At 38.9% G+C, this 21,846-nt stretch overlaps 1 protein-coding gene across 4 annotated transcripts in view; it reads left to right on the top strand.

The window, feature by feature from the left end:
- GRM5 (glutamate metabotropic receptor 5) overlaps nucleotides 1–21,846 on the top strand; it is a 238,295-nt gene that overhangs the window by 199,668 nt on the left and 16,781 nt on the right. For all 4 annotated transcript variants that reach the window (XM_008928326.3, XM_018071431.2, XM_018071433.2 and 1 more), the window contains one exon: nucleotides 11,719–12,658. In XM_008928326.3, the coding sequence (XP_008926574.1) occupies nucleotides 11,719–12,658 (940 nt within the window). The remainder of the gene's footprint in view (nucleotides 1–11,718; nucleotides 12,659–21,846) is intronic.

The raw sequence follows: 21,846 nt of genomic DNA, 5'->3' as shown, positions 1-21,846 counted from the left end.
TGAAAGTAGGAGCTTGACTATTTTACAGCTCTTGAAATGTTTTATTATTCAAGGGTAAGGATACATATCAGAAATAAATATTTTTACTATAGTTACAAAAACGCTTTCACCAAATAAGGTACAGTAAACCCAGGATAACAATGTCATGATCATGTCTGTCCATCTCAAAGTGACAGAAAAGAGCTAGATTATCCAAAGAACAGATGGAAAAGACTGAAAAAAGGTCATCCCAGCTCTAAGTGACATAACAGCCATTTCAAAGAACTCTGACAACACTGATGCTACATCCAGTTTGGTCTGTACTGATCTGGATTCCTCACTGAGAAGCAAAAATTACTGCCTCCCTCATCCTGAGGGCATTGCTTGTACATTCAGCAAGAGCCACAAAGAACAGACAGTGCTGGGGGCCGCTGGTATCTTGGCTCTCAGCACCCTATGAGACAGCCCATATGCATGAGGCCAAAGGCAGGGGTGATGCTCGACGGTGGATTGCAGTGGATCCTGACAAGGGCTTGGTTGGCTCTTCCTGCAGCATGCTGATTCAGTCTGTGGTAGAAGCCATGGGGGTTTGAGCCTCAGTTGTCTCATCAGACTGGATTCTGCCCCTCACACAAGTAAAAAGTAATGAATCTCTTGCCCAAAATATTTTCAAACAGTAACTGCTTGTTTCTATCAAGTTGCTTTCTTCTATTCCCACTTGCGATAATGCTGCAGCCATTGGTAATTTCAGCATTTGTCTGAAATGGGACAGGAGACAATTTAGTCTGTGTTGATACTGATTTTTCTGCTGAAACATTACTAGCATCTGGCTTTCGATCATAACTGGCAAGGCTGTAATTCAGACTGACGGTAGAAGAAGGACACAATTTTTATCTGGTTGTTTTTAGTGTTAGGAATGCACATCAGCAGACATAATGTCTAGTTTTCACCCTGTTTTCTGTGACCTGCATTTCTCTTTCCTTCTTATTTTTTATTCCAAATGAAATGTAGCCATTGACATAAGTCACTCTCACACCAGCCTCTCGGGGAAAGTACATGTGGATGATTTGAGGGTTCAGGTGATGATATTATGAGCAGGATCTCTGTCTGTCATTTTCTCCCATCCCTTGTTGATGGGTTTGTGGACTTTTCTTCCCTCAATTCCTTGTTCCAGGTAACGTGTGAACTTCAGCTTCCAGTTCAATGTGAGCCATACAGCGCTTCGGGCTCAAGTGAGCCGTTCAATAACGCTGAGCTCAACAAACTGAGCTCTTGGAGGCTCCTGCACTGGATGAATGGGAACTTGCCAACAAAGCCAGAAGGACCCACTTGTAATTGTGCCTTCGATTATGGAAAGTTTGATGAACATGATGTATTCAGAACAAAACATTTACAACACATAGAGCCAGCACTTTTTAGTGTAACTTAAATCAAAACAGTAGAGCTGACATAAGGATGGACCTGATTGTTGTAATTCATCAGTTGTTCTTGTCATTCTGTACACTTGTGGAATTAAGGACTCATTCCCCATATGGTCACGGAGCATCTTTAATGTACTACTCCAAGATTCATGGCCTTGCCTTTTACTGCAATGCACTGCTAAATCTGTATATTTCAGTTAGTACAGACTTAGGCCTCTGAGATACAGATATTCCAGTTTTCATGTTTTAAGATGTGGCTGATCCCAAATCCTACCCTGCAGAGGTGACTGAATACACACATGCACAGTCATAAGCTGCATCCATGGCTTATGCAAACACACATTTGCTAACAGCTTCAGTAACTGTGCCAGCCTGTGCACTGTGGCAGCAAAGAAGATGGTCACTTCTACATGCTCTGCTATTGTAGCAGTTGCAAAAGCGCCCACCAGAAAGGGCAAAGTGACTATAGTAACTTGCCATAGCACCAGACTTGTTAAAGGTGTCCTCCCTCCTTCCAGTTGGTCCAGGTTCCATGTAGAAGTCAGGGATCTGATAAGTCTCTCAGAGTGTTTAGATACCCTCTGTTTGGATAGTGCTGGAGTTAAAAACAAACAAACAAACAAAAAAAACCCCTAAAGTATAAAAGATACTCTGTCAGCTTAATGTAAATTTTTATTCTGACTCTGACATTTTCGCATCTCAGCTTTCCATATACGTGAAAACCCAAAAAACTAATCAAGATATCCCTTCTCCCATCTTTTGGGATTATAAGGAGAGAAACATTCAGAAGTATTAATATAAAATATCTAATACACTTAGAAAAATGAGTGCCAAATCCTATGTGAAGACTCATTAATTACTAAAATATATCTAGGTTGTTGTTTGAGTTTCAGCTTTGGTGTTTGAACTTCCTTGGAAGGATGTCTGAAAAGTTACTGAGAAAACCAAGTCTTTTGTTAACAGGTCAAACTCACTGACTAGCATGGCAAGCCCCTCTGAAAAATATTTAGGACTTACTAAACCAGCAGCAATTTTTCTGCCAGTTTTAGTTTCCATGTGCAGATTCAGTAAGCTTTAGTTCATGATGTTAAGTAAATTTATTCAATTCTCTTCAGTTTCCAGAGTGAATCTTATTCACAATCCCTAGTCTGTCAAGTTTATCTTTGAAACTAGTTTAATAATGTATTTTATATTGCCTATCATGATTTTTCAGTGCTAAGCTAATACATTTTTATGAATGCTGTAGGTATGGTAAAGTCTTGTAGGTGTCAAGCTATACTAACAGAAAATGTGGTCTATAATACAGTGTTTCATACCTGTAAACTCTTCTCCCAAATGAACTAATTTTAATGCAACATGAAAGATAAAAAATAAGTAACAAATTTGCCTCTATAGGAAGAGGACAGTGTACTAATAGACCTACTAATAGACCTATGGCACTGGTCAGGCCTTCAAGAGCGTTTCCTCTCCTTGTTTATTGCACATTTTATCACACCCTTGAAATAGCTAAATGCTTTTTCAAAATATCATAAAGTATTTTTTTCTTAGAAGATCCTTACCTGTATTTTATTACTGATTTTTGATGCTTCTTCAAGAAAACCTTTTCCTAGTATGTCATAAGGGACTCTAACTTTTTCTATCTGCTCATCTTGCTATTCACATATGTATTTAGTATCTTTCTTGATACTGGTGATGTTTCTGGCGAGAAGAGCATAAAGGCAGTTTTATGTCAACTTTACTGGGGCTCCATTCCCAGAAGCCATTCACCCGTGAGCACAGAACAACTCAACACCTGCTCCAAGTTGAACCGCATCCTAACAGCCTTTCCACAAGCCAAAGATTGCCTCAGCACACTGCAGGGACCACAAAACAAGACTGCTGGCTTTGTTCCACCTCTTTCTGAGCCAACTAGGAGAGAAAACTTTCCAGGTGCTTAGAGATGTCGATAAAGTGCAAGAAACAGGCTGTGGGGCACGATCTTGTCCAAACAGCCATTGATAGGAATGCGTTCCTTTCATGGTACCAATTTTCAGCTTTTGTCTTGGTATAGCCCTGGCCATCAACATAACCTGAACACTCACAGTGCTGTTTTCCCATCTTTCTTTTACTTGGTTTAGTTGTCCTTTTCTAAATTGTCATTGTCAGAATCCATTACCTGCAAAACTATTATATGAAAACTTCACCAATCATTACTTTATGAAGATTATCCAGTCTTTAAATCTTAATTGAAGAATAAATCATTGCGAAGTTTAGCATTCTCCTTGTAAAGTATACCCAGTGACAGGAAAAATGGGACAAGTTTTCAACTTTTTTTCTCAGGTATTTTATTAAGAGAATGTAAAAAGAGTAATAAAGCAAGGAAGGCACAAAATAGTCTGAAACTAATGAGGAACATTTGGTTATGATTCACCTTTGCTGCAACATTAGAAGTGAAGCAAAATTTAGCCCCTATATCATTGTCTACTTGTAAAGGCCAGCTGCCAGATAAAGACATTTTCTCCTCATATTTCCTGTCTAAGAATATAAAGCAGTGTTAGAATCTGGTAACAAGTTGTTTCCCAAAATATTACTTACATTTTGGTAAAATCAGAAATAGATTTAAAGGTCATTTACTCATAAAACTTACTATAACTTTCTCATAAAACAGCCACATGGAGATATCTGCACACAACAGAGGATGCTTTCTGGTTTTCACCCTTCTTTCACCACGCTCACTTGCATAAAATGTTGATTTTAACAGTGTGATTCCTGTGCTACATTAATCTCAAAAAAGTCCCAATGAATAAGTGAACCCATAGAATGAGCAAGTGTTAAAAAGGTATCATCAACTACTGCTATGAGAGTGTTTCATAAAAATCTAATGTCTTTCTTCCATTAAGATGTGGTAAGAATTTTATTATTGCAACAGAAAACTTTGCACACCAAAACAGTTTAAATATGGATGGCAAATTTTTCCGTATTTAGCAATGAAGAGTACAATTCTGTTACACTAGAGTGACTTCAAATTTTATCCTTCAACTGCACTAAAGTTGTTGACCCTAATCCTTCTGATTTTTCTGTTCTCTTCAAGAATATAGAACTATCCACCTTGTACAATTGCCAATTTATTTTAGGTATTATCTCTTTGGTAATACTATTTCTGTAGAGATACAGAATGCAGAAATACTTGAAGAAGAAAGGAGCTAAGTCTAATATCTACCCATACTCTTTTGTTAAATAATTTTTACTACTAAGAATGTCAGTGGTAGATTTGGAAAAACCTTAAGCTCCACTTAAAGGAAAAGGCAAATAATAGACCTGCATGTAGAAATTCCTGAAGTGTAGCCCCGATATCTACATTTACTCCTGTTCATCAAGTCATTGAGGTCACAGGTTACCTAATTAATTGAGATTTCTTGGCAGCCACATGCCCATTAGACAGTCCTAACTACCCTCGCTCTTGAAAATACAGATGCAAGCACCTGGCACTCTATCCTCATAGGGTGAAGTGCCTTGTAATGAGCCACTCCATCAGGCCGACAGTCTTCTGCCTGACCTACCCAGAAGACAGCACATGATTAAAAAAATACAAAATTTTGAAGTAATTTAGATTTTGCAATCCCGTTTAGTCAACCCAAATACAAGTACAGGGGAAATAAAAGCTTCTAGTTACATTTTCTCTGCTTCACCATCTCCTCCCAGCTGTCCTGCCCTAGCTGGCAGTGCCAGCATGTTCACTATCATCAGGAAGATGCACTCCAGAATGTCAAGGTCTTCCCTTATATTATTATTGGGTCAGGCTGAGGTGGAGTTCATTTCCCTACAGTAGCCCTCCTAGTGCTGTGCTTTGCACTAGTAGCTAGAGAGACGTTGATAACACACCAGTGTTATCAAGGCTGTCTTTCCAGCATTCCTCCCTCACCAGTGTTTCCTAAAAAATCAGGAGAAAAAACTGTCCAGATAGATAGATAGATAGAGAGCAGTTCTTTTAATGAAGGACTTCTGGCAAGGGAGTACAAAGATGTGCACCCACATACAGAATTCTTACACTTTTATATCTTTACTAATTATCATATCCAGTGGGGACATCCAATCCTAAGACTCCTTTTGCCCTGGTACCACCCTCAGAACTGCCCTATTGGAGTCCCTCCAAGGCCTCTTGTTATTCTGGTCCAGGTACATCCCAACAAAATATTCTTGCTAAAAATCTGTTGCCTTGAAAAGAAGGTTAAGCTGAAGCATCAGGAATGTGACACACAAACTGTGAGAAAGTAATGGTTTAAAGTGAAACAAAACTCCAGCTATATTAAAATCTACAAAAAGCTAAAAATCCTAAAAGTTCTAAGGCATCACCAGTATAGTGGGTATGGGCAAGATCTTGAGAGAGGACATAGCCAGGACAGCTGACCCAAATTGACCAAAGGGATATTCAAATTCCATACCATATGATGTTTGCTTAGCAATAAAACCTAAGAGAAAGGTGTGGGTGTGGGGGCATGTGCATTTTTTTGTTATGATGTTTTTCTTCTGGAACAAATGTTACATTTACTGAAGGCTTGCTTCTCAGGAAGTGGTACCTGGACATCGTCTGCTGATGGGAAGTAGAGTATAAATCTTTTGTTTTCCTTTGATTCCGCACACGGTCATTGCTTCTGCTTTATTAAACTACCTTTATTTCGACCCATGAGTTTTTCCATTTTATTTTGTCCTCTAACCCTGTCCTGCTGAGATTGGGAGTGATAGAGCAGTTTGGTGGGCATATGGCATCCAGGTAAGGTCAAGCCACCACAGTTCTTTTGGTTCTCAGTATGAGGCTTGAGACAATGGCAGTTTTATATTAAGTGTGCTATAGTTATAGGAGTTATTAAGTGGCAGGCATCTGTGCAGGTCATAGAATCATAGAATCATGGAATGCTTTGGTTGGAAGGGACCTTAAAGATCACCTAGTTCCAACCACCCTACCATGGACAGGGGCACCTTCCAGTACACCAGGTTGCTGAAAGCCTCATCCAACGTGGCCTCAAACAATGTCAGGGAAGGGGCATTCACAGCTTCTCTAGGTAATCTGTTTCAGTCTTCACTATCCTTACAGCAAATAACTTCTTCCTGATATCTAATCTAAATATCTCCTCTTTCCATTTAATACCGTTCCCCCTTGTTCTATCACTACATGCTCTTGTAAAAAGTCCCCCTCCAGCTCACTTGTGGTCTCCCTTCAGGTACTGGAAAGCTGTTACAGAGTTTGTTGGCTACACTGCTTATCTCTTCATAGCACTGAGCTTGGGAACACGTTTATACAACAATGGCTATGTGCTTTGCCCCGACATTGATGGCCTTACTGTGCTGGGGGGCTATCTTGTGGTGGGGATAAGAAAATACATCTCCCTCTTCCTATCTGGGACTGATATGAATATTTTTATTACGCTGGTTTCTGAGGTCCTTGTTCATCCTTATGTGAGCTGATTAATACTACTAATTAGCAATGTTAGCATATTGTGGTGTTTTTGAAATCTGGTGTCTTCCTGGTGTAAGAGAAGACAAATTTTGGGTAAGGTGATAACTGAAATGTACCCTGAGACAGCCTGTCCCTGGGTGGCAGGGTGTGTGGAAGGATCAGGGTAGGTTCCTAGAGCTGTTACCTCCTGTAGCCTGGAATTTTGCACCTGAACAGTAAAGTAACCCTGGCAAACTGACACTCCATCTGATAGAAGGGTCCTTGCCTACCCCCATGAAAACTTGGAGTCTCTAGCACCGTATTGGGGCCTGGCCCATGCCTATCAAATACAGTTCAGTACTGTCAGAGGGCTGTGGTTGAGGCAGGAACCCAAACAACAGCAACTATGGTAATTGCCCCAGTAGTAAAAAAGAGAGTGGGTCCATATCATTGATTAGAAAAGGAGGAGGAAGAAGAAGAAAGGTTTAATCAACAGGCCAGTCATTTGACAAAGAATTCTCTCAAATTGAGAGAATTCACACAGGAATTGGAAGCTACCCTATCTCTGACCTCATCAGAACTTTAAGATATGTGAAATATTACAGATGCCAGCCAGGTGAGTGGACTGCTGCCTGGCTGATCCGATGCTGGGATAACGGGGCTGACAGTAGAAGGTGGAATAGCCCCACAGATGAGATACCTTGCTAGAAACCAAGGAATTGAGAGAGGAATTGGAAAAGAGGCAACAATTTGCTATCTCTGGAGATGGTATTTCTCAAGTGTCAAGTGCAAAATATCCATTCAAAGACCTCTTGAACTCCCCAGGAAAGTGGATTACCACAAATGAAGGAATCCAGCACCTAAGAGAATTAGCAGTCCTGGAAGTCATCTACAGTAATCTAGACAAAGGTGAGGTCTCCAAAGATCCAGAGAACATCCTGTGCACACGGGCCATGTCGAGGAAGGTGATTCGAAGTGCCTCAGCATCATATTCTAAAAGCTTAGCAGGATAGTGTTACCTGGATATGGATACATCAGTGGTGGAGGTAGTGTTGTTTTGGCTCCAAACCTTTGAATAAAATCTCTATACCTCTTCTACCTAACAGGTCAGCACCCTAGATGATAGGGGCACCATAAGAAATCAGTCCTTTCCTGCACTGGTCAGAGGTAAATGGAGCTCCAGGCACATGTCACATGGTGCGCTCTAGTTCCTCCTGAATGATAGGGGGAGGACATGAGGAGGTGGAATGGTGGACACACCTTTAAACTGGAAGCCTGTGTACATGAACTGACAAGAGAGACAGCTGTTAAGAAGGTGTCACCCACAAAGACTGTCAGTTTAGTTGCTGTAGAGACACAAGAAGGCAGTCAGCAATCTCGCAGATGCAGAAGGACTGAAATCACTTCCCTTGATCCTGGTGACAGGACTACTGGTCTGGCACTGCGAGGGTCAGACAGTGAATACTCTTACCAGAAACAGAAATAGAGGGCTCCTGCCTTCATCCAGGAGGAGAAAAGAGGTTACTGGGCATGCAGGACTATGTTGGATTTGATGGCCTGGCATATCAGAGGTGTAAGGCTTTAGTAGACACTGGTGTGCTTTGCTCTGGTGCCACAGGGAACAGAATCCATCTGGATCTTGCAGTGACAGGGGCATACAACAAATTGGATGTATCAGAGGCTAAGGTGGAATTAACAAAGGACAAGTGGGAAAATCACCTGTGAGACACCAGATCAATTATTATTGGGTCTGAACCAACTTGTGGGGACTCTGTGTGTGTGTGTGTGTGTGTGGAGGGGGAAGGATGGGTCGAACCTCACAGAGGTGGAGTGGCGTTGTGTCCCGCATGGCACACCCCTGGAGCCCACACAGAGAAGTCCCGGAGTAGTTGTCAGTCACAAACAGCCTGGGAAAACTATAACACCCCACAGATCCTGCAGCCCCTAACCCAGTTCAGATTGGCAGGGACAGTGAGAACTTCCTCTCACCCTGACCTGCAATCCCCAGGGTAGCTGGTGGGTCAGACACCCCACCTGGAGGGGTTGGCCACAGGGACCAGAGCAGATAAAACCAAGGGCATGTGTTTGCCTCAGGCTGTGGTCCTGCAATTGGACTTGAGAGCTGGTCTTCTACAAGGTTTCAATGGTAGGTATATAATCTGTCTCTCCCTCTCTCTCCTTCTCTCTTCTTGATCCCTCTGCTTTTCTTTCTTTGCTTCTTTCTTGATACTTAGAGTGGTTTGGAGCTGGAGGGATTGGATCTTGATTTAAGTGTTGTGGGATTGGTTGGATTTTGCCTTAAGCATTGTTGATTTACTTAATGTTGACTTAAGTGTTGTGGATTACTTATATATCTTGAATTAGTATTGTAGTGGAACATTTTTGTCTAGCTTGTGTGGTGTCCTTTTGAACTTTGACCAAGTCACCTCTTTTACTCCCCTAAATTAATAATGAAATTCCTTGAGAACAAGCCTGTGGCTTATTCTCTTGACCCTACATGTATATATTTAAGCAAAACTCATAGTCAATCCTGTGAACCAGCAGCTCCCAGGGTCAGAGTTTTACAGCATCCCATTGTGCTTACCCAGACTAGTCCAGAAGAGCGTACTTCTAGGACATAAATGGGTGCTAACAGGTTTTTGAAGTAGCCACTGTGAACACAGAGAAGATCAAGCAGCTATCCACCCCTCCTGGCCTCTCCAAAGATCACTTCATTGTTGGACCATTGTGAGTTGAAGAACAGCAGGTGCCAGTTGCTACAAGGATGGTGCACCGGAGGCAGTATCACACAAACCAGGATTCCCTGGTTCCCATCCATGAGCCGATTCAACATGTGGGGAGCCAATGAGTGATCAGCGAGATTCCCTCACCTTTTAATAGTCCCATATGGCCAGTGCAAAAGTCTGATAGAGGGTGGAGGTGAACAGTAGACTATCATGGCCTGAGCAAAGCAAGGCCACTGCTGAGTGCTTCTGTGCCAGACGTATTAGAGCTCCAGTACAAACCAAAGTTGAAGGAAGCCAAGTGGTGTGCTACAGGTGACATTGCCAGTGTGTTTTTTTCAGTTCCTTTGACAGCAGAGTACAGACCACAGTTTGCTTTCATGTGGAGAGGTGTTCAATACCTGGAATCATCTGCCCCTACAGTGGAAATACAGTCCTTCCATTCGTCATGGACTAACCTCGAGAAATCTTATGCCTCTGAGCACTTACAGTACATCAATGACATCATGGCATGGGGCAACAAGGTAGGAAAAGTGTTCAAGAAGGGAAAAAGAGTGATTCAGATTCTTCTGAAAGCTGGTTTAGTCATAAAAAGAAGCAAGATCGAAGGACCTGAACAGGAGATTCAGTTCTTGGGAATAAAATGGCAGGATGGGTGCTGTCATGTGCCCGTGGATGTAGTCAGCAAGATAGCAACTATTTCTCCACCAGCTAAGAAGAGGAAAACACAAGCTTTCCTGGGCATCGTAGGACAATGCATGTTCCAGACTAGAGTCAGCTTATAAGCACTCCCTTTTGAGTGACCCAAAAGAACTATTTTGAGTGGGGTCTTGAGCAACAACGAGCCTTTGAGCAGATCAAACTGGAGATAGCTCATGCTGTAGCTCTTGGACTGGTCTGGACAGGACCAGTTGTGCAAAATGTGCTCTAGACTGCAGTTGGGGAGCATAATCTCACCTGAAGCCTCTGACAGAAAACTTTAGGAGAAACTCAAGGTTGACTATAAGGGTTGTGGAGTTGGGGGTATCAAGGATCAGAAGCCACTACACCCTGACTGAAAAAGTGATATTACCAGCAAATGAGGGGGTTTGAGCCATTCCAAAAGTTGTTGGTACAGAAGCATGTCTCCTTTTGGCACTGTGATTGCCTGTGCTACACTGGATGTTCAAAGGGAATATCCCCTCTACATATCACACAATCAGTGCTACATGGAGTATGTGGCAGTGAACTTGACTGAGGAAACCCACCTGCTCAGGGATCCTGGAAGAGATCATGGACTGGCCAGAAAGCAGAGATACCACACCTATACAGTCTCTACAGTGCAAAAAGAAAGAAGGGATGAAGAAGGGAGGCCATCTACAGGTTTTCTGCCAGCTTTTACTTCTATGTGTTGATCTGTACCCTAGAATGAAAGGTTTTTTTGTTTCCCTGTGATGTGAATGCTTGTTAAAACCTATACAAAAACTGAAAAACAAGTGTCCTTAGATGGATTGCATTGTTAATTCATCTTTGTGACTAATTTATTAAATTCAATTTGATTTCACAAGTTGGAAGAGGTTTTAATTTCTCAGAAATTTCAAAAGGATGAATGACAGATAAAGAAGTGAGCAGAGTGTGCCATTCCTAATTACCTATTAGTTGCAACTCTGATTCTACAAAATTTTTGTTAGTAAAAAAGCTAGCATATCTGAGAAACATTCCCTTTTTTTTTTTCACAGTTAGAATATGAACAATTCCTCTCTATATTAATTAAACAAGTACCAATATCCTTCATAGTGTACAATATTATTATTAGGATTGAGATCTGGTCCCTTAAGTGCAAATAGTATGCAGACAACCCTGAGGCACTTTGTACTGAGGTAATGCAACTTGATACTGAAATTTATTCACAAATTACTATATTTCATAGAATTTAAAAGATAAATTCCACTGTGAGAGCTGACTTATGTCAATCAGCGTGGTCATCATGTTACATTCCAGATAAAGTGTATTACTGAAATAAGCTGTCACTGAAATGTATTTATTAAGCCATTATATTAACATAATCTGAACCTACACTCATTATAATGGTAGCTTCCTGAAAGACAAAAAGAAGAGAAATATCAGGGAATCCTGTAACTATCATTAAAGAATCTCACTTCTACATACTTCAGTTCACCTTCTTCTTTTTCTTTTTCTGCAGGTTGTGACCTCATCCCAGTCCAGTATCTCAGATGGGGTGATCCTGAACCAATTGCAGCAGTTGTTTTTGCATGTCTGGGTCTCCTGGCCACCTTGTTTGTTACAGTTATATTCATAATGTACCGTGATACTCCAGTGGTCAAATCATCCAGTCGAGAACTTTGCTACATCATTCTAGCCGGTATCTGCTTGGGTTACTTGTGCACTTTCTGTCTCATTGCAAAACCTCAACAGATTTACTGTTACCTTCAACGAATTGGCATCGGCCTCTCGCCAGCTATGAGTTATTCTGCTCTGGTAACTAAAACCAACCGCATTGCAAGAATCCTGGCTGGAAGCAAGAAGAAAATTTGTACAAAGAAACCTAGGTTCATGAGTGCCTGTGCCCAGCTGGTTATTGCATTTATCCTGATATGTATACAATTAGGCATCATTGTTGCTCTCTTTATAATGGAACCACCAGATATAATGCATGATTACCCAAGCATCCGAGAGGTCTACCTGATTTGTAACACCACCAACTTGGGTGTTGTAACTCCCCTTGGATATAATGGATTATTAATTTTGAGCTGCACCTTTTATGCGTTTAAGACAAGAAATGTCCCAGCTAACTTCAATGAAGCAAAATATATTGCCTTCACAATGTATACCACCTGCATCATTTGGCTGGCTTTTGTGCCAATATATTTTGGAAGCAACTACAAGATAATCACCATGTGCTTCTCAGTGAGTCTGAGTGCCACAGTGGCTCTTGGCTGTATGTTTGTGCCCAAGGTCTACATCATCCTTGCTAAGCCAGAAAGAAACGTGCGCAGTGCGTTCACCACATCGACTGTAGTCCGCATGCATGTAGGGGATGGAAAGTCATCTTCAGCTGCAAGCCGCTCAAGCAGCCTGGTGAACCTGTGGAAAAGAAGGGGATCCTCCGGTGAAACCCTTAGGTAAAGTTTTCTAATTCGGGAGTGTGGGGAAGCAATTATGATATTCTGAGAGTTACTAATAGTGGAATGACAAAAAAAATATACATTTCCTTTACCTCTGCACTGGGAGAGAAGTGAGTCCTCTCTCCCACAGTACTGTAAGTTTTGGACTTAATTTAGTCAAAGTGCTGTGCAAAAACGGGGAACAGAGCGATGGGCAAAAAATTACAAAGTTGTAAGTACCAGCTGTGACACTAATCTAGGGGAGGAACAAGATCTTAGGAGGAAAAAAAAAAGAGAACAAGAAATATAACTCATTGCCTTGTCCTGAATGCACTTTTTTACAACCTCTTTCCTTAAATGAACTTCACGGTGTCTGTGTTTTGCCTCTAGTCACAGTAGTAAGACAACAGGGTTGCTGCTAGTGCTTACATAATTGAGGTGGAGCAATAAACACAAGTGTCATCGTCAACATCCACTCTCAGGCATCTGAGGTTTTTTTTCATGTGACTCTTCTGTTATACTTTTTATCTCCTATTCCCTTGATTTTCCTTTCCCGTATTATCTCTTCCTGATTTCTTTCTTTTTGTCTTTACCTATCTTCTCTTCCTTACCTTTCTTGATACCTTTTTCTGTGCATATCCTCCTAAATCTAACAAATTCAACTGCTCACAGGCTGTCTCCCTTCCTGTCATTGAACAGATAATCCCTTGTGAAATATGTGTTTCTTCCTAAGGCGTTATTTGAATTCAGTGATCACAAAGACAAGTTGTATGTTCAGTTATGAAAATTACTGCAAGTGAACACTAAAGAGAAAGGAAAGCTCTGTAGTGGAATAACTGCTCTGCTTCACAGTCAGATTGTGTAGGCATGCACTCTGACCAGTGGTTTGTTTTAATTTTTTGATCCCTTTCACTTTTGATAAGGGTTCTATGGGGATAATTTGGGTTATTTAACTGCTGGAGTAAACGAAAAATTCTGTCTTTATGAAAATGCAAAGAAACAATTTTACCATTCCTCAGCTATCTATGTCTAGCCTGGAAGTGACAAGTAGCAAGATTTTTCCTCCTCACTTAAACACATATGGATTTTAGGATTGATAATACAAATATTTCCAGACATGTCGTTGTTCACAACTGGAGTTGTCATGCAACATGGCCAATTTGTACTTTCATTTCTGTATGAAGCACAATTTAGACTTGAGGGAGGAACTTACTAATACCTGCAGGGCATATTATGCCAAAGTGATGATTTTTTTTCTGTCAGATTAGTAATGCTTCTCTTTCAGAGACTTTCAATTGGTACAAAAATGGCCAGTCTACTACAAGATATTTTATATCTATGATCAGTTAATGATGGGTTTTTTCCAGTTCCTTTCCAGGTGCAGAGTAGGTTGATATATAAAAATGACAAATCCTTTATCAGGTTAAGAGATTGTTACCTGAAATATCCTTTTCTTCAGCCTCTGTCTGTATGCATGAATGACCTGAGGTGTTTGAATTAGAATCGTTATAACAACTTCTGGACCAGCTAAAAGAGGCAATCCTCATAATATGTCCTCAATTGAAGGCATTCTTTCTCTTTGAGATCAATATTATTTTCCCTCACTTTTGCTGCAAAGCTCATTTGCCATCTCACAACTTTTTTACCAAAAAGATGAAGATATAGATGACAGGAAGATCTTGGGCTTGGGAAGGATTTGTTTGTCATCTGTTCAGGCCCAATTTGGAAAGGTACTGTTGTAAAATCTTTGTTTTATTCTGAAAAGTAAGGATCATATTAGATCCCTCAACATGTAGATAATACCTGCAGTAGAGAGGTATTAGCAGAATGTAATAGATCATCATCAACAAAGACTTCTTTTTCAATAGCACAGTTTTGGGAATGTCTTCGATCCAAAAGAGCATTGAGAGTGCCTAGTTTGTGTGTGTAGGAATGAAAATGGCAGTAAAAAGCTGATATATTGACATATTTACCTAGATATGAAGAACTAGAACATTTCATTTGAAACTTGGAGAAAAAATGTCACCAGCACTGTTCATTAACACATAAAACTGCAACAAAGAAGATCCTTCTCATACATGTGTCTGAATCCTCAGATGATTAAACTGTGATGGTGCCAGTGAGTTTAGCAGTGTGTGCCTGAAGAGTCTAGGAACTGAAGAGAAATTGATTCCATCCATCCGGGGAAATTATCTCTAATAAATGTTAATTTGATTACATGAAAGAGAGTCCTAAAAGATACTGAGTAAATTTAAAAGGCTGCTCAGAACTTCACCTAGATCTGATACCATCTCCGAGAAAGAACAGAAAACCACTGTCAGCTTCAATTCTGTAAAGTGTAGAGAGTGATCAAACAGAGCTCCACCATCTTACTTAATATTCAAACATTTCTTTAAAAAAATCCTGTTCACTAAGTAATATGTTTCAAGGTATTATTCAGTACAATGCTCAAAATCTTGTTTTGGATAGTTACTCAAGTAAACACTGAAGTATTCAGAATCAAAGGAAATATGCACTAGAGCTACATGGCAATATTTAAATAGCTCAGAGGAGTTTTATTTAAAAGAGAGTGAGTCACTGTTGAATTTTAAAGAAACATGCTATTTAAGTCACAAGTGCATAAAGGGGCCCCTATCATTAGCATTTTGCTTCTTGACGCTAATTTATAGCACAGTGTAGTATTACATCAAATCATTGTCAAACAGATAATACCAAAGTGACATTCAGAGCTTTCACATCAGCTGCAAAATGATAGATAACAAGACTGCTTTTGCCTAAATAAAGCAATGCATCTGTTAGAGTTCTAAATGACTTTTTGCATGGGGTGTTCGTCAATTAAGAACTCTCAAGCAAGCTGCTGCTATGTGTTGGAATGAATTTTCACATACTGAAATACGTAAAAGGAGAGAGTAAAACTATTCATTACCCACTGAAATGAAAACCATTTCATGTAGGCTATTGTGATTCAGCAGTACTCACCAAAACATATTCTGCCCTCATTTAAAAGTAGGGCTAACAAACCTGACATTATCAGAAGCAACTCCACAAATAGGAGAATAATAAACACTATGCAGCTGAAATCAAAGTCATATCACCTGTGTAGAGAAGTATTTGGACATTCTGATTTCAAATACGTTACCACTTAATTTCATAGGGACTAGAAAGGCCATAAATAAATTTAGTAAATCTTACCTTGAGGTCCCAGGAGTTATTATCACATATGCTCCACAGCCCTTTTGCAAGAGTCCTAAATACAGGCCTAATTTATTCTCTCCGAATTCTCAAATAACTCTATCCCAAGTAAGATAAGGACTATATATTTCTCCTACAAGAGCTGCTGCTGTAGTATTTCTAGTCGGGACTGCACACCAGAAAGTCTCATTCATGCTACTTTGACTGGGGGAATTTCAAAAGTTTCTCTTAACTTTGCCCTGGATTTACAGTAATTTAACCACTGCAGGTGTTTATGTCTTCTGGAATGTGACTTTAAATGATCCAAACTGCATATGCTCCATTTTCCAAGCTTAGAAATACTAACCCTTTAAATACACTCAAGTCCCTAAAACTACCTGCAGAAAAGCAAGATTTCTTTCCTTTAGAGGTTCCTTTTCTGAGTGACTAGCAAAGCATTAAAAAACAGCCCTACTCTCTCACACACCTATGTGCTGTTCAAATCTTTGAAGTCCTACCAATATTTTTCTCTCTGTCCCTCAAATTTCTTTCAAATCTTCACAGTACAGACCATGCTTCTTCTCATCAATTCTCCCACTGCTGGCTATAGGTAGTCCAGTGATTCTTACCCTCAACTGCTTCTTTTGGAGATCCCCAAACCACTTTCTAGATTTCTTGGTTGCCTCAGCAGCAAATTCTGCACTGTTTCAGCCTGTAATATATTATGGGAAAATCAAGAGGAACCTGGCATCCTTCTACAGATCAAGCTGTGACACAGAGCTGTTCGGGCAGTGAGGGGGGAACCTCTGAAATAAGAGTGAGATCAGATAACACCATTGTAATCCCAATGTAAGGCTCTCTGCTTGGAGATTGGAGGCTTAGTTCATATGCATCTCCCTTTATTATATTTGCAGTGACAGTGAAAAGCAGAAGAAAGGAATTAGGTAGCTAACGTGTTTTTTCAGTTGCCAGTTGGTCATTCTCCCTGTGACAATGCAGGACACAATTAGGTTTCTTCTACCACATTCTCAAAAGACAGAAGCTTGTAGATGCCCTGTCCAAGCCAAAAGTACTGTCCTGAATCAAAATAAGACAGATTTCCATCTTCTAAATGAGTTAGAATCACTGAAAGTAACCAAGCCAAAAGCTGAGCAGCACTTTCAATCTGTAACCCAGGCAGGTAGCTACAATCATGCAAAAGGTAAGTGTTGCCAGCAAAGATAGATAATGTTAGGTATATTCAAGATACATCAAATGTTTATGGTATTGCACATAATTCCTACATACAGATGTGAACAGCACAATCCTAGACAAGAGGAAAAATATGCCCATAAATTTCTGCACCTTATCACAGACACTTCTCTGACAAATCTCATTGAGATTAAGGCTTAATAGCCCTGTGTGGCAGTGATACTTTATTTCACCTTGATTTACTATGTGATGCAGTATTTCCTAAATGATTAAACATAAACTGTGGCTGTCAGACAAAATGAATTAATTCCTTGTTTTTAATATATTATCTTTTCCTCTTAAGAAGTTTGTCTAGCACTGTGTGATTGCAGAACTGAGCATTGTTCTGTATACATCTGCAGAAGTGATAGAACTGACAGCTTTCATCCAGGGCTGGGATCCCTTGTTCTAGTAATCCAACACTCACCTTTAGGGGAAGCACAGAATTTTTATTATATAAATCACCATTATTTTGTTTTATCTTACTCAACTTAGATAAAGATGCTCACATATCCACCTAAAAATCAGGTTTCTCGCTCTCAAGCACTACACTGTTACATCAGACAAATCAGACAGATGTCCAGGGAAAACATGATAAGTAGATTTTTTTCTACTGGATTGGATTCGGTGCTTGACCACCAGTGTCTATAATTAGTGTATATTTAAACATCAGACAGTCACAAACTGGGCTATAATAAAGTATTTTGGAAACAGGTGTCTACCATCAGACTGCATCTCTGTTCCTCAAGGAACAGCTGTTTTTCTCCCTTATCTGTTCTCTCTTTTCTTCCTTCTTATGACTGACTATATCTGTTTTGTTACAATTTAAACAAGAGCTATTTTGGTCCAGAAAATAAGAAAGTATTCTTGGATCAGCCTAGAAGTTGCCATTAGTGGTTTAAAAATATTCCATTCTAAGTATTATATCATGCATCAGCATGCTGTATTTTAGCACTGAAGTCTTGAGATGAGCTTTTTCAGAAGTCTGAATTGAAATTTCTCAAAAAGTCCACTTTTTTTTCCCTCAGGAGATTTTTAAAACATTACTTCTAATGCTGAATATGATTGAAATTCATATAAAGTCCTGAAAAAAATGAGTGACTCAAAAATTTCAGGTTAAAACTTGAACAATCTTAGATACAAAAAATTCTTCAAGGTTTCACTACTGCTGTGTTGTATAATTAAGAAAATCTTGGGAAGACATTGAGTTTCCAGACATATGGGAATCCCCACCAGAATAAACTTCTGCCACTGTTACACACAATACACCAAGGTTCCCCAAGAGACAACCCATGCAATTCCCATTGCCCAGATATCAAATTTTCACTGGTTGAAAGCCATATGCATGAAAAAGTAGATAGATTTGAAGTCATGGCAATGACGCTGTGATCAAATATTTTTAGAATATGCGTGTGCATTATCAACTTGAGGATTTCAAATGTAAATGAGAGAGATTCAAATTCCCTATGCCTCATCGAGATAAGTTGCCTGAGAGATGAAACAGGGTTGTCATTTCACATGCAGCTTTTAGTCCTGTAAAGAAGATGGAGTACAAGGAAAACTGAGGGAGTTTTGTGGAAAGCTGAAGCTGGTTTGCATTCTTCGTGTGTACTCCCGTTGAGAAAGATACTAATCATGAATTTCTACCACAGCATATTCTATTGGGACACATTTCTTACAGTACAAGTGCCAATTTTGTCTTCATTTATATGCAGCTTGAACAATTTCTCTGACACATTTTGAATGATGATCAAAGAACACTTCACTTCCAAACTAATATATAAAAACTTTTTACTTACCAGACTTTTCCAGGGCATGGGTTATGGGTTCATACTCACAGTTTTCATAACCAAAGGGCTGAGATACTCTTGGTGATCTGATTGGTCATATGGTACACTAACACTCCGTCAAACTCCACCAGGTCCATTGTCTGGTAAAACAAAGGAAAACACAGCTCTCCTAAACTGTAGAATAACAGTTACAGATTTCATAAAAATCACTGATTCTGCAGTTTCTACCGGTAATTGAACTGATTTACTCACAGAAACATGAAACTGAATGCAGAAGATGTTGTAACCCCACAATACAGAGCTCAAGACCGGTGTATAACCTCCCATATGGAGTTATATCAGCAGCTTGTCAGTTGTACCAGCATGGCTTGCATTCCTGCTGGAACCTGGTGGAGCCATTATGTCTTGAATAAAATAAGCAGTGATTGGGAAAAAAAAGAAGGAAGAGTTATTTTCCAGCCTCATGAAAATAAAATTATTTTTAATATCAGTCAGTGGTGGAGGAGAGGTTCCAGCTTGCCTCTCTTATACCCCACAAGTGCCCCATCCATCAGGCTATTATAATAGCTTTACGCTAAAAGATCTTTGCAATTCCAGTTTTATCTCACTGGGGAAAAAAATAAAGGTAGAAACATTATTTGAAATACTGAAGTTTTATTATTTGTCATTTAGTGGTGATTTTTAGTGTTTTTAATCAGCTCTAGTGTGTATGGAGAACTAATTGGAAGATTATCAAAGAATATGAATTGGGAGAACTAATACTTAAGTTACATTCTAGAAATGACTGGTACCATCTTTGAATTGTAGCAGTGACCAACTTTTAGCCATTTTTCGTCTCAATACAATAAATCCCTGTGGAAGCTAAAAAGTTAAAGAGTCCTGTCCAAAACAGGACCACATATGACTACAAGGGAAAAGATGTCACTGAAAAATCATCATGTACCAAAAATTAAGTTAATTTCTACAGATGCTGTTTAATGGGACCATTGACTACAAATTACACAAAAGTGCTTAGATGGTTCTGTATTAGGAGATGATGGCAAAAAAAGTTAGGGATAAGCTTCTTACATGACAATGTCATTAGAGCAGATAACAGTTTACATGAGGTGAAAGTTTGGCTGAATGAGTATAGATGTTATTTAAAAAAAATTCTAGGCATAGGGATGCAACAAGATACTATTTGTTTGCTTTGTAGCCTTGCTAGAAAATAATTTTGATGCATGTAGGATAAAAATGATGACTCTTCAGAGAAAGTCATTGTTCTTTTGATGGATTAATCTTCATTTATCAATAAATCAGTTCCCAAAAGGATCATTTGAAGCTCATTATTTTAATCCAATAAACTACAAAAATTTAGATTGAGAGGTTACTGACTGGTTTAAGTCCTTCAATTTTCCCTAAATAATTTAGTTTTGGTATCTTTTTGGACAAACTTGATACTATGATTAATTAAACTTCAAATACTGTGAAATGATTAAATAATATCTTATGAAACTCAATGAAAGGTATTACTGAAAGATTTTGATAAATTGTTGCTAAAACATTCCATCTGTGTAATGAACTTATATTCTCTAATGCCCTGATAATAATTTGCATGCAGTACTAGTGTTGTTGGTTTGAATTTTCCCCTCAACTTGAATTTAATTAAAATATGGATTGATTGATAAACTGGTTGATATAAAATGTTTGGCTGCAGTAACTAAGTACATGTATTCAAGCCTATTAGTATGTACCATGTAGATTCTGTCTACCAGGTTTGTCTACAAAAGGAACTTCTGGTTCTTTTGAGAGACAACTCTGATATGAACTAGAATTGTAATTAGTTTGATAAACAGAAGACCAGGACATGCACCCTCCTTCCAAGGTCCACCAAGACATGAGCCAATCTGTCACTATGGAAACACCTGTATGAATTACAAGGAATGGTATTTAGACTTGTATCCTGAATGTTGATGTAGACTGGTAAAAGAGCTGGGATTTCATCTGACTGAGAGCTGCATTTACTTACAAATATTTTTTAATAACTGACTGAAATTTAAGGTAGATGTCTATTAAAAGATATAAACACAAGGCTCTTTTAACTTGCTGTAGTTTTGATTATAGCATTCTTTACTGAACTTTCGTATAGATAAATCCCTGCTGTACAAAAATCCTATACAATGGTTTGTCCAACATTTCAGAAAAATTCTCTCTGGAATAATGGAAATAAACACACTGGTGATATTTTGCTATCAGTCTAATCTTCCCTTGAGCCAGTACAACGATTTGTACATCATTCTGTCAAAAATGTCATTTTAACTCACCAGCTGCAATTACATATGATTGCTTAATTAGAATAAGCTTTTTTAAAAAAAGTAAAATATTATGTTGCACTTGAAAAACAATAAATTGTCAGTTTGGGTCTAAACCAATTTTGCTTGCTAAAATTGTGCTATTAAGCAAGCAATATGCTGATTTTTTTTTTAAAGGAAAAAAATGGCATGCTTAATAATATACAACTTATTTTAGCCATTATAAAAATGGGAAAATGTCAAACAATAAACTGGTACCCTTTTAAAAATATTCAGGGCAATGTGATGTAATGTCAAGATAGCATGACCAATCTCACAGAACTGATTTTCAAGAATACAGTATGTTTGTAGTTCAAAGTAGCCACTGCAGGAACAACACAAAATATTTTTCATATTTCATTTTTTAGCATTTATGCAGAAGTCTTTATACATATATTGTCTTACTTAATCTAAAAGCTGTTATGAAATTCAAGTTCTTCATAATTTCTTAATATCAAGACCAAGGAATCTTGCAGGTGAAAAAACACTTCTTGTATGTAAGATTTGACAATTAAAACATATATCTGAGCCTGGAAAGGTGTATGGCTCTGTAACACTCAGCAATCTGTCCAAGTTCCAGGCAAAAACACATGGAAAAGACTCTGTAAAAAATGATGGAAAGCAAAAAGACAGTATTTCATCAATACACTGTAAATATTTCTGAATCTCCTTTCTTCTCCTCCAT

Source organism: Manacus vitellinus, unplaced genomic scaffold, assembly GCF_001715985.3.
Source record: "Manacus vitellinus isolate BGI_N305 unplaced genomic scaffold, ASM171598v3 scaffold_2_pilon, whole genome shotgun sequence".
Classification (NCBI taxonomy): Eukaryota; Metazoa; Chordata; class Aves; order Passeriformes; family Pipridae; genus Manacus; species Manacus vitellinus.
This window is presented reverse-complemented; position numbering and strand designations above follow the sequence as displayed.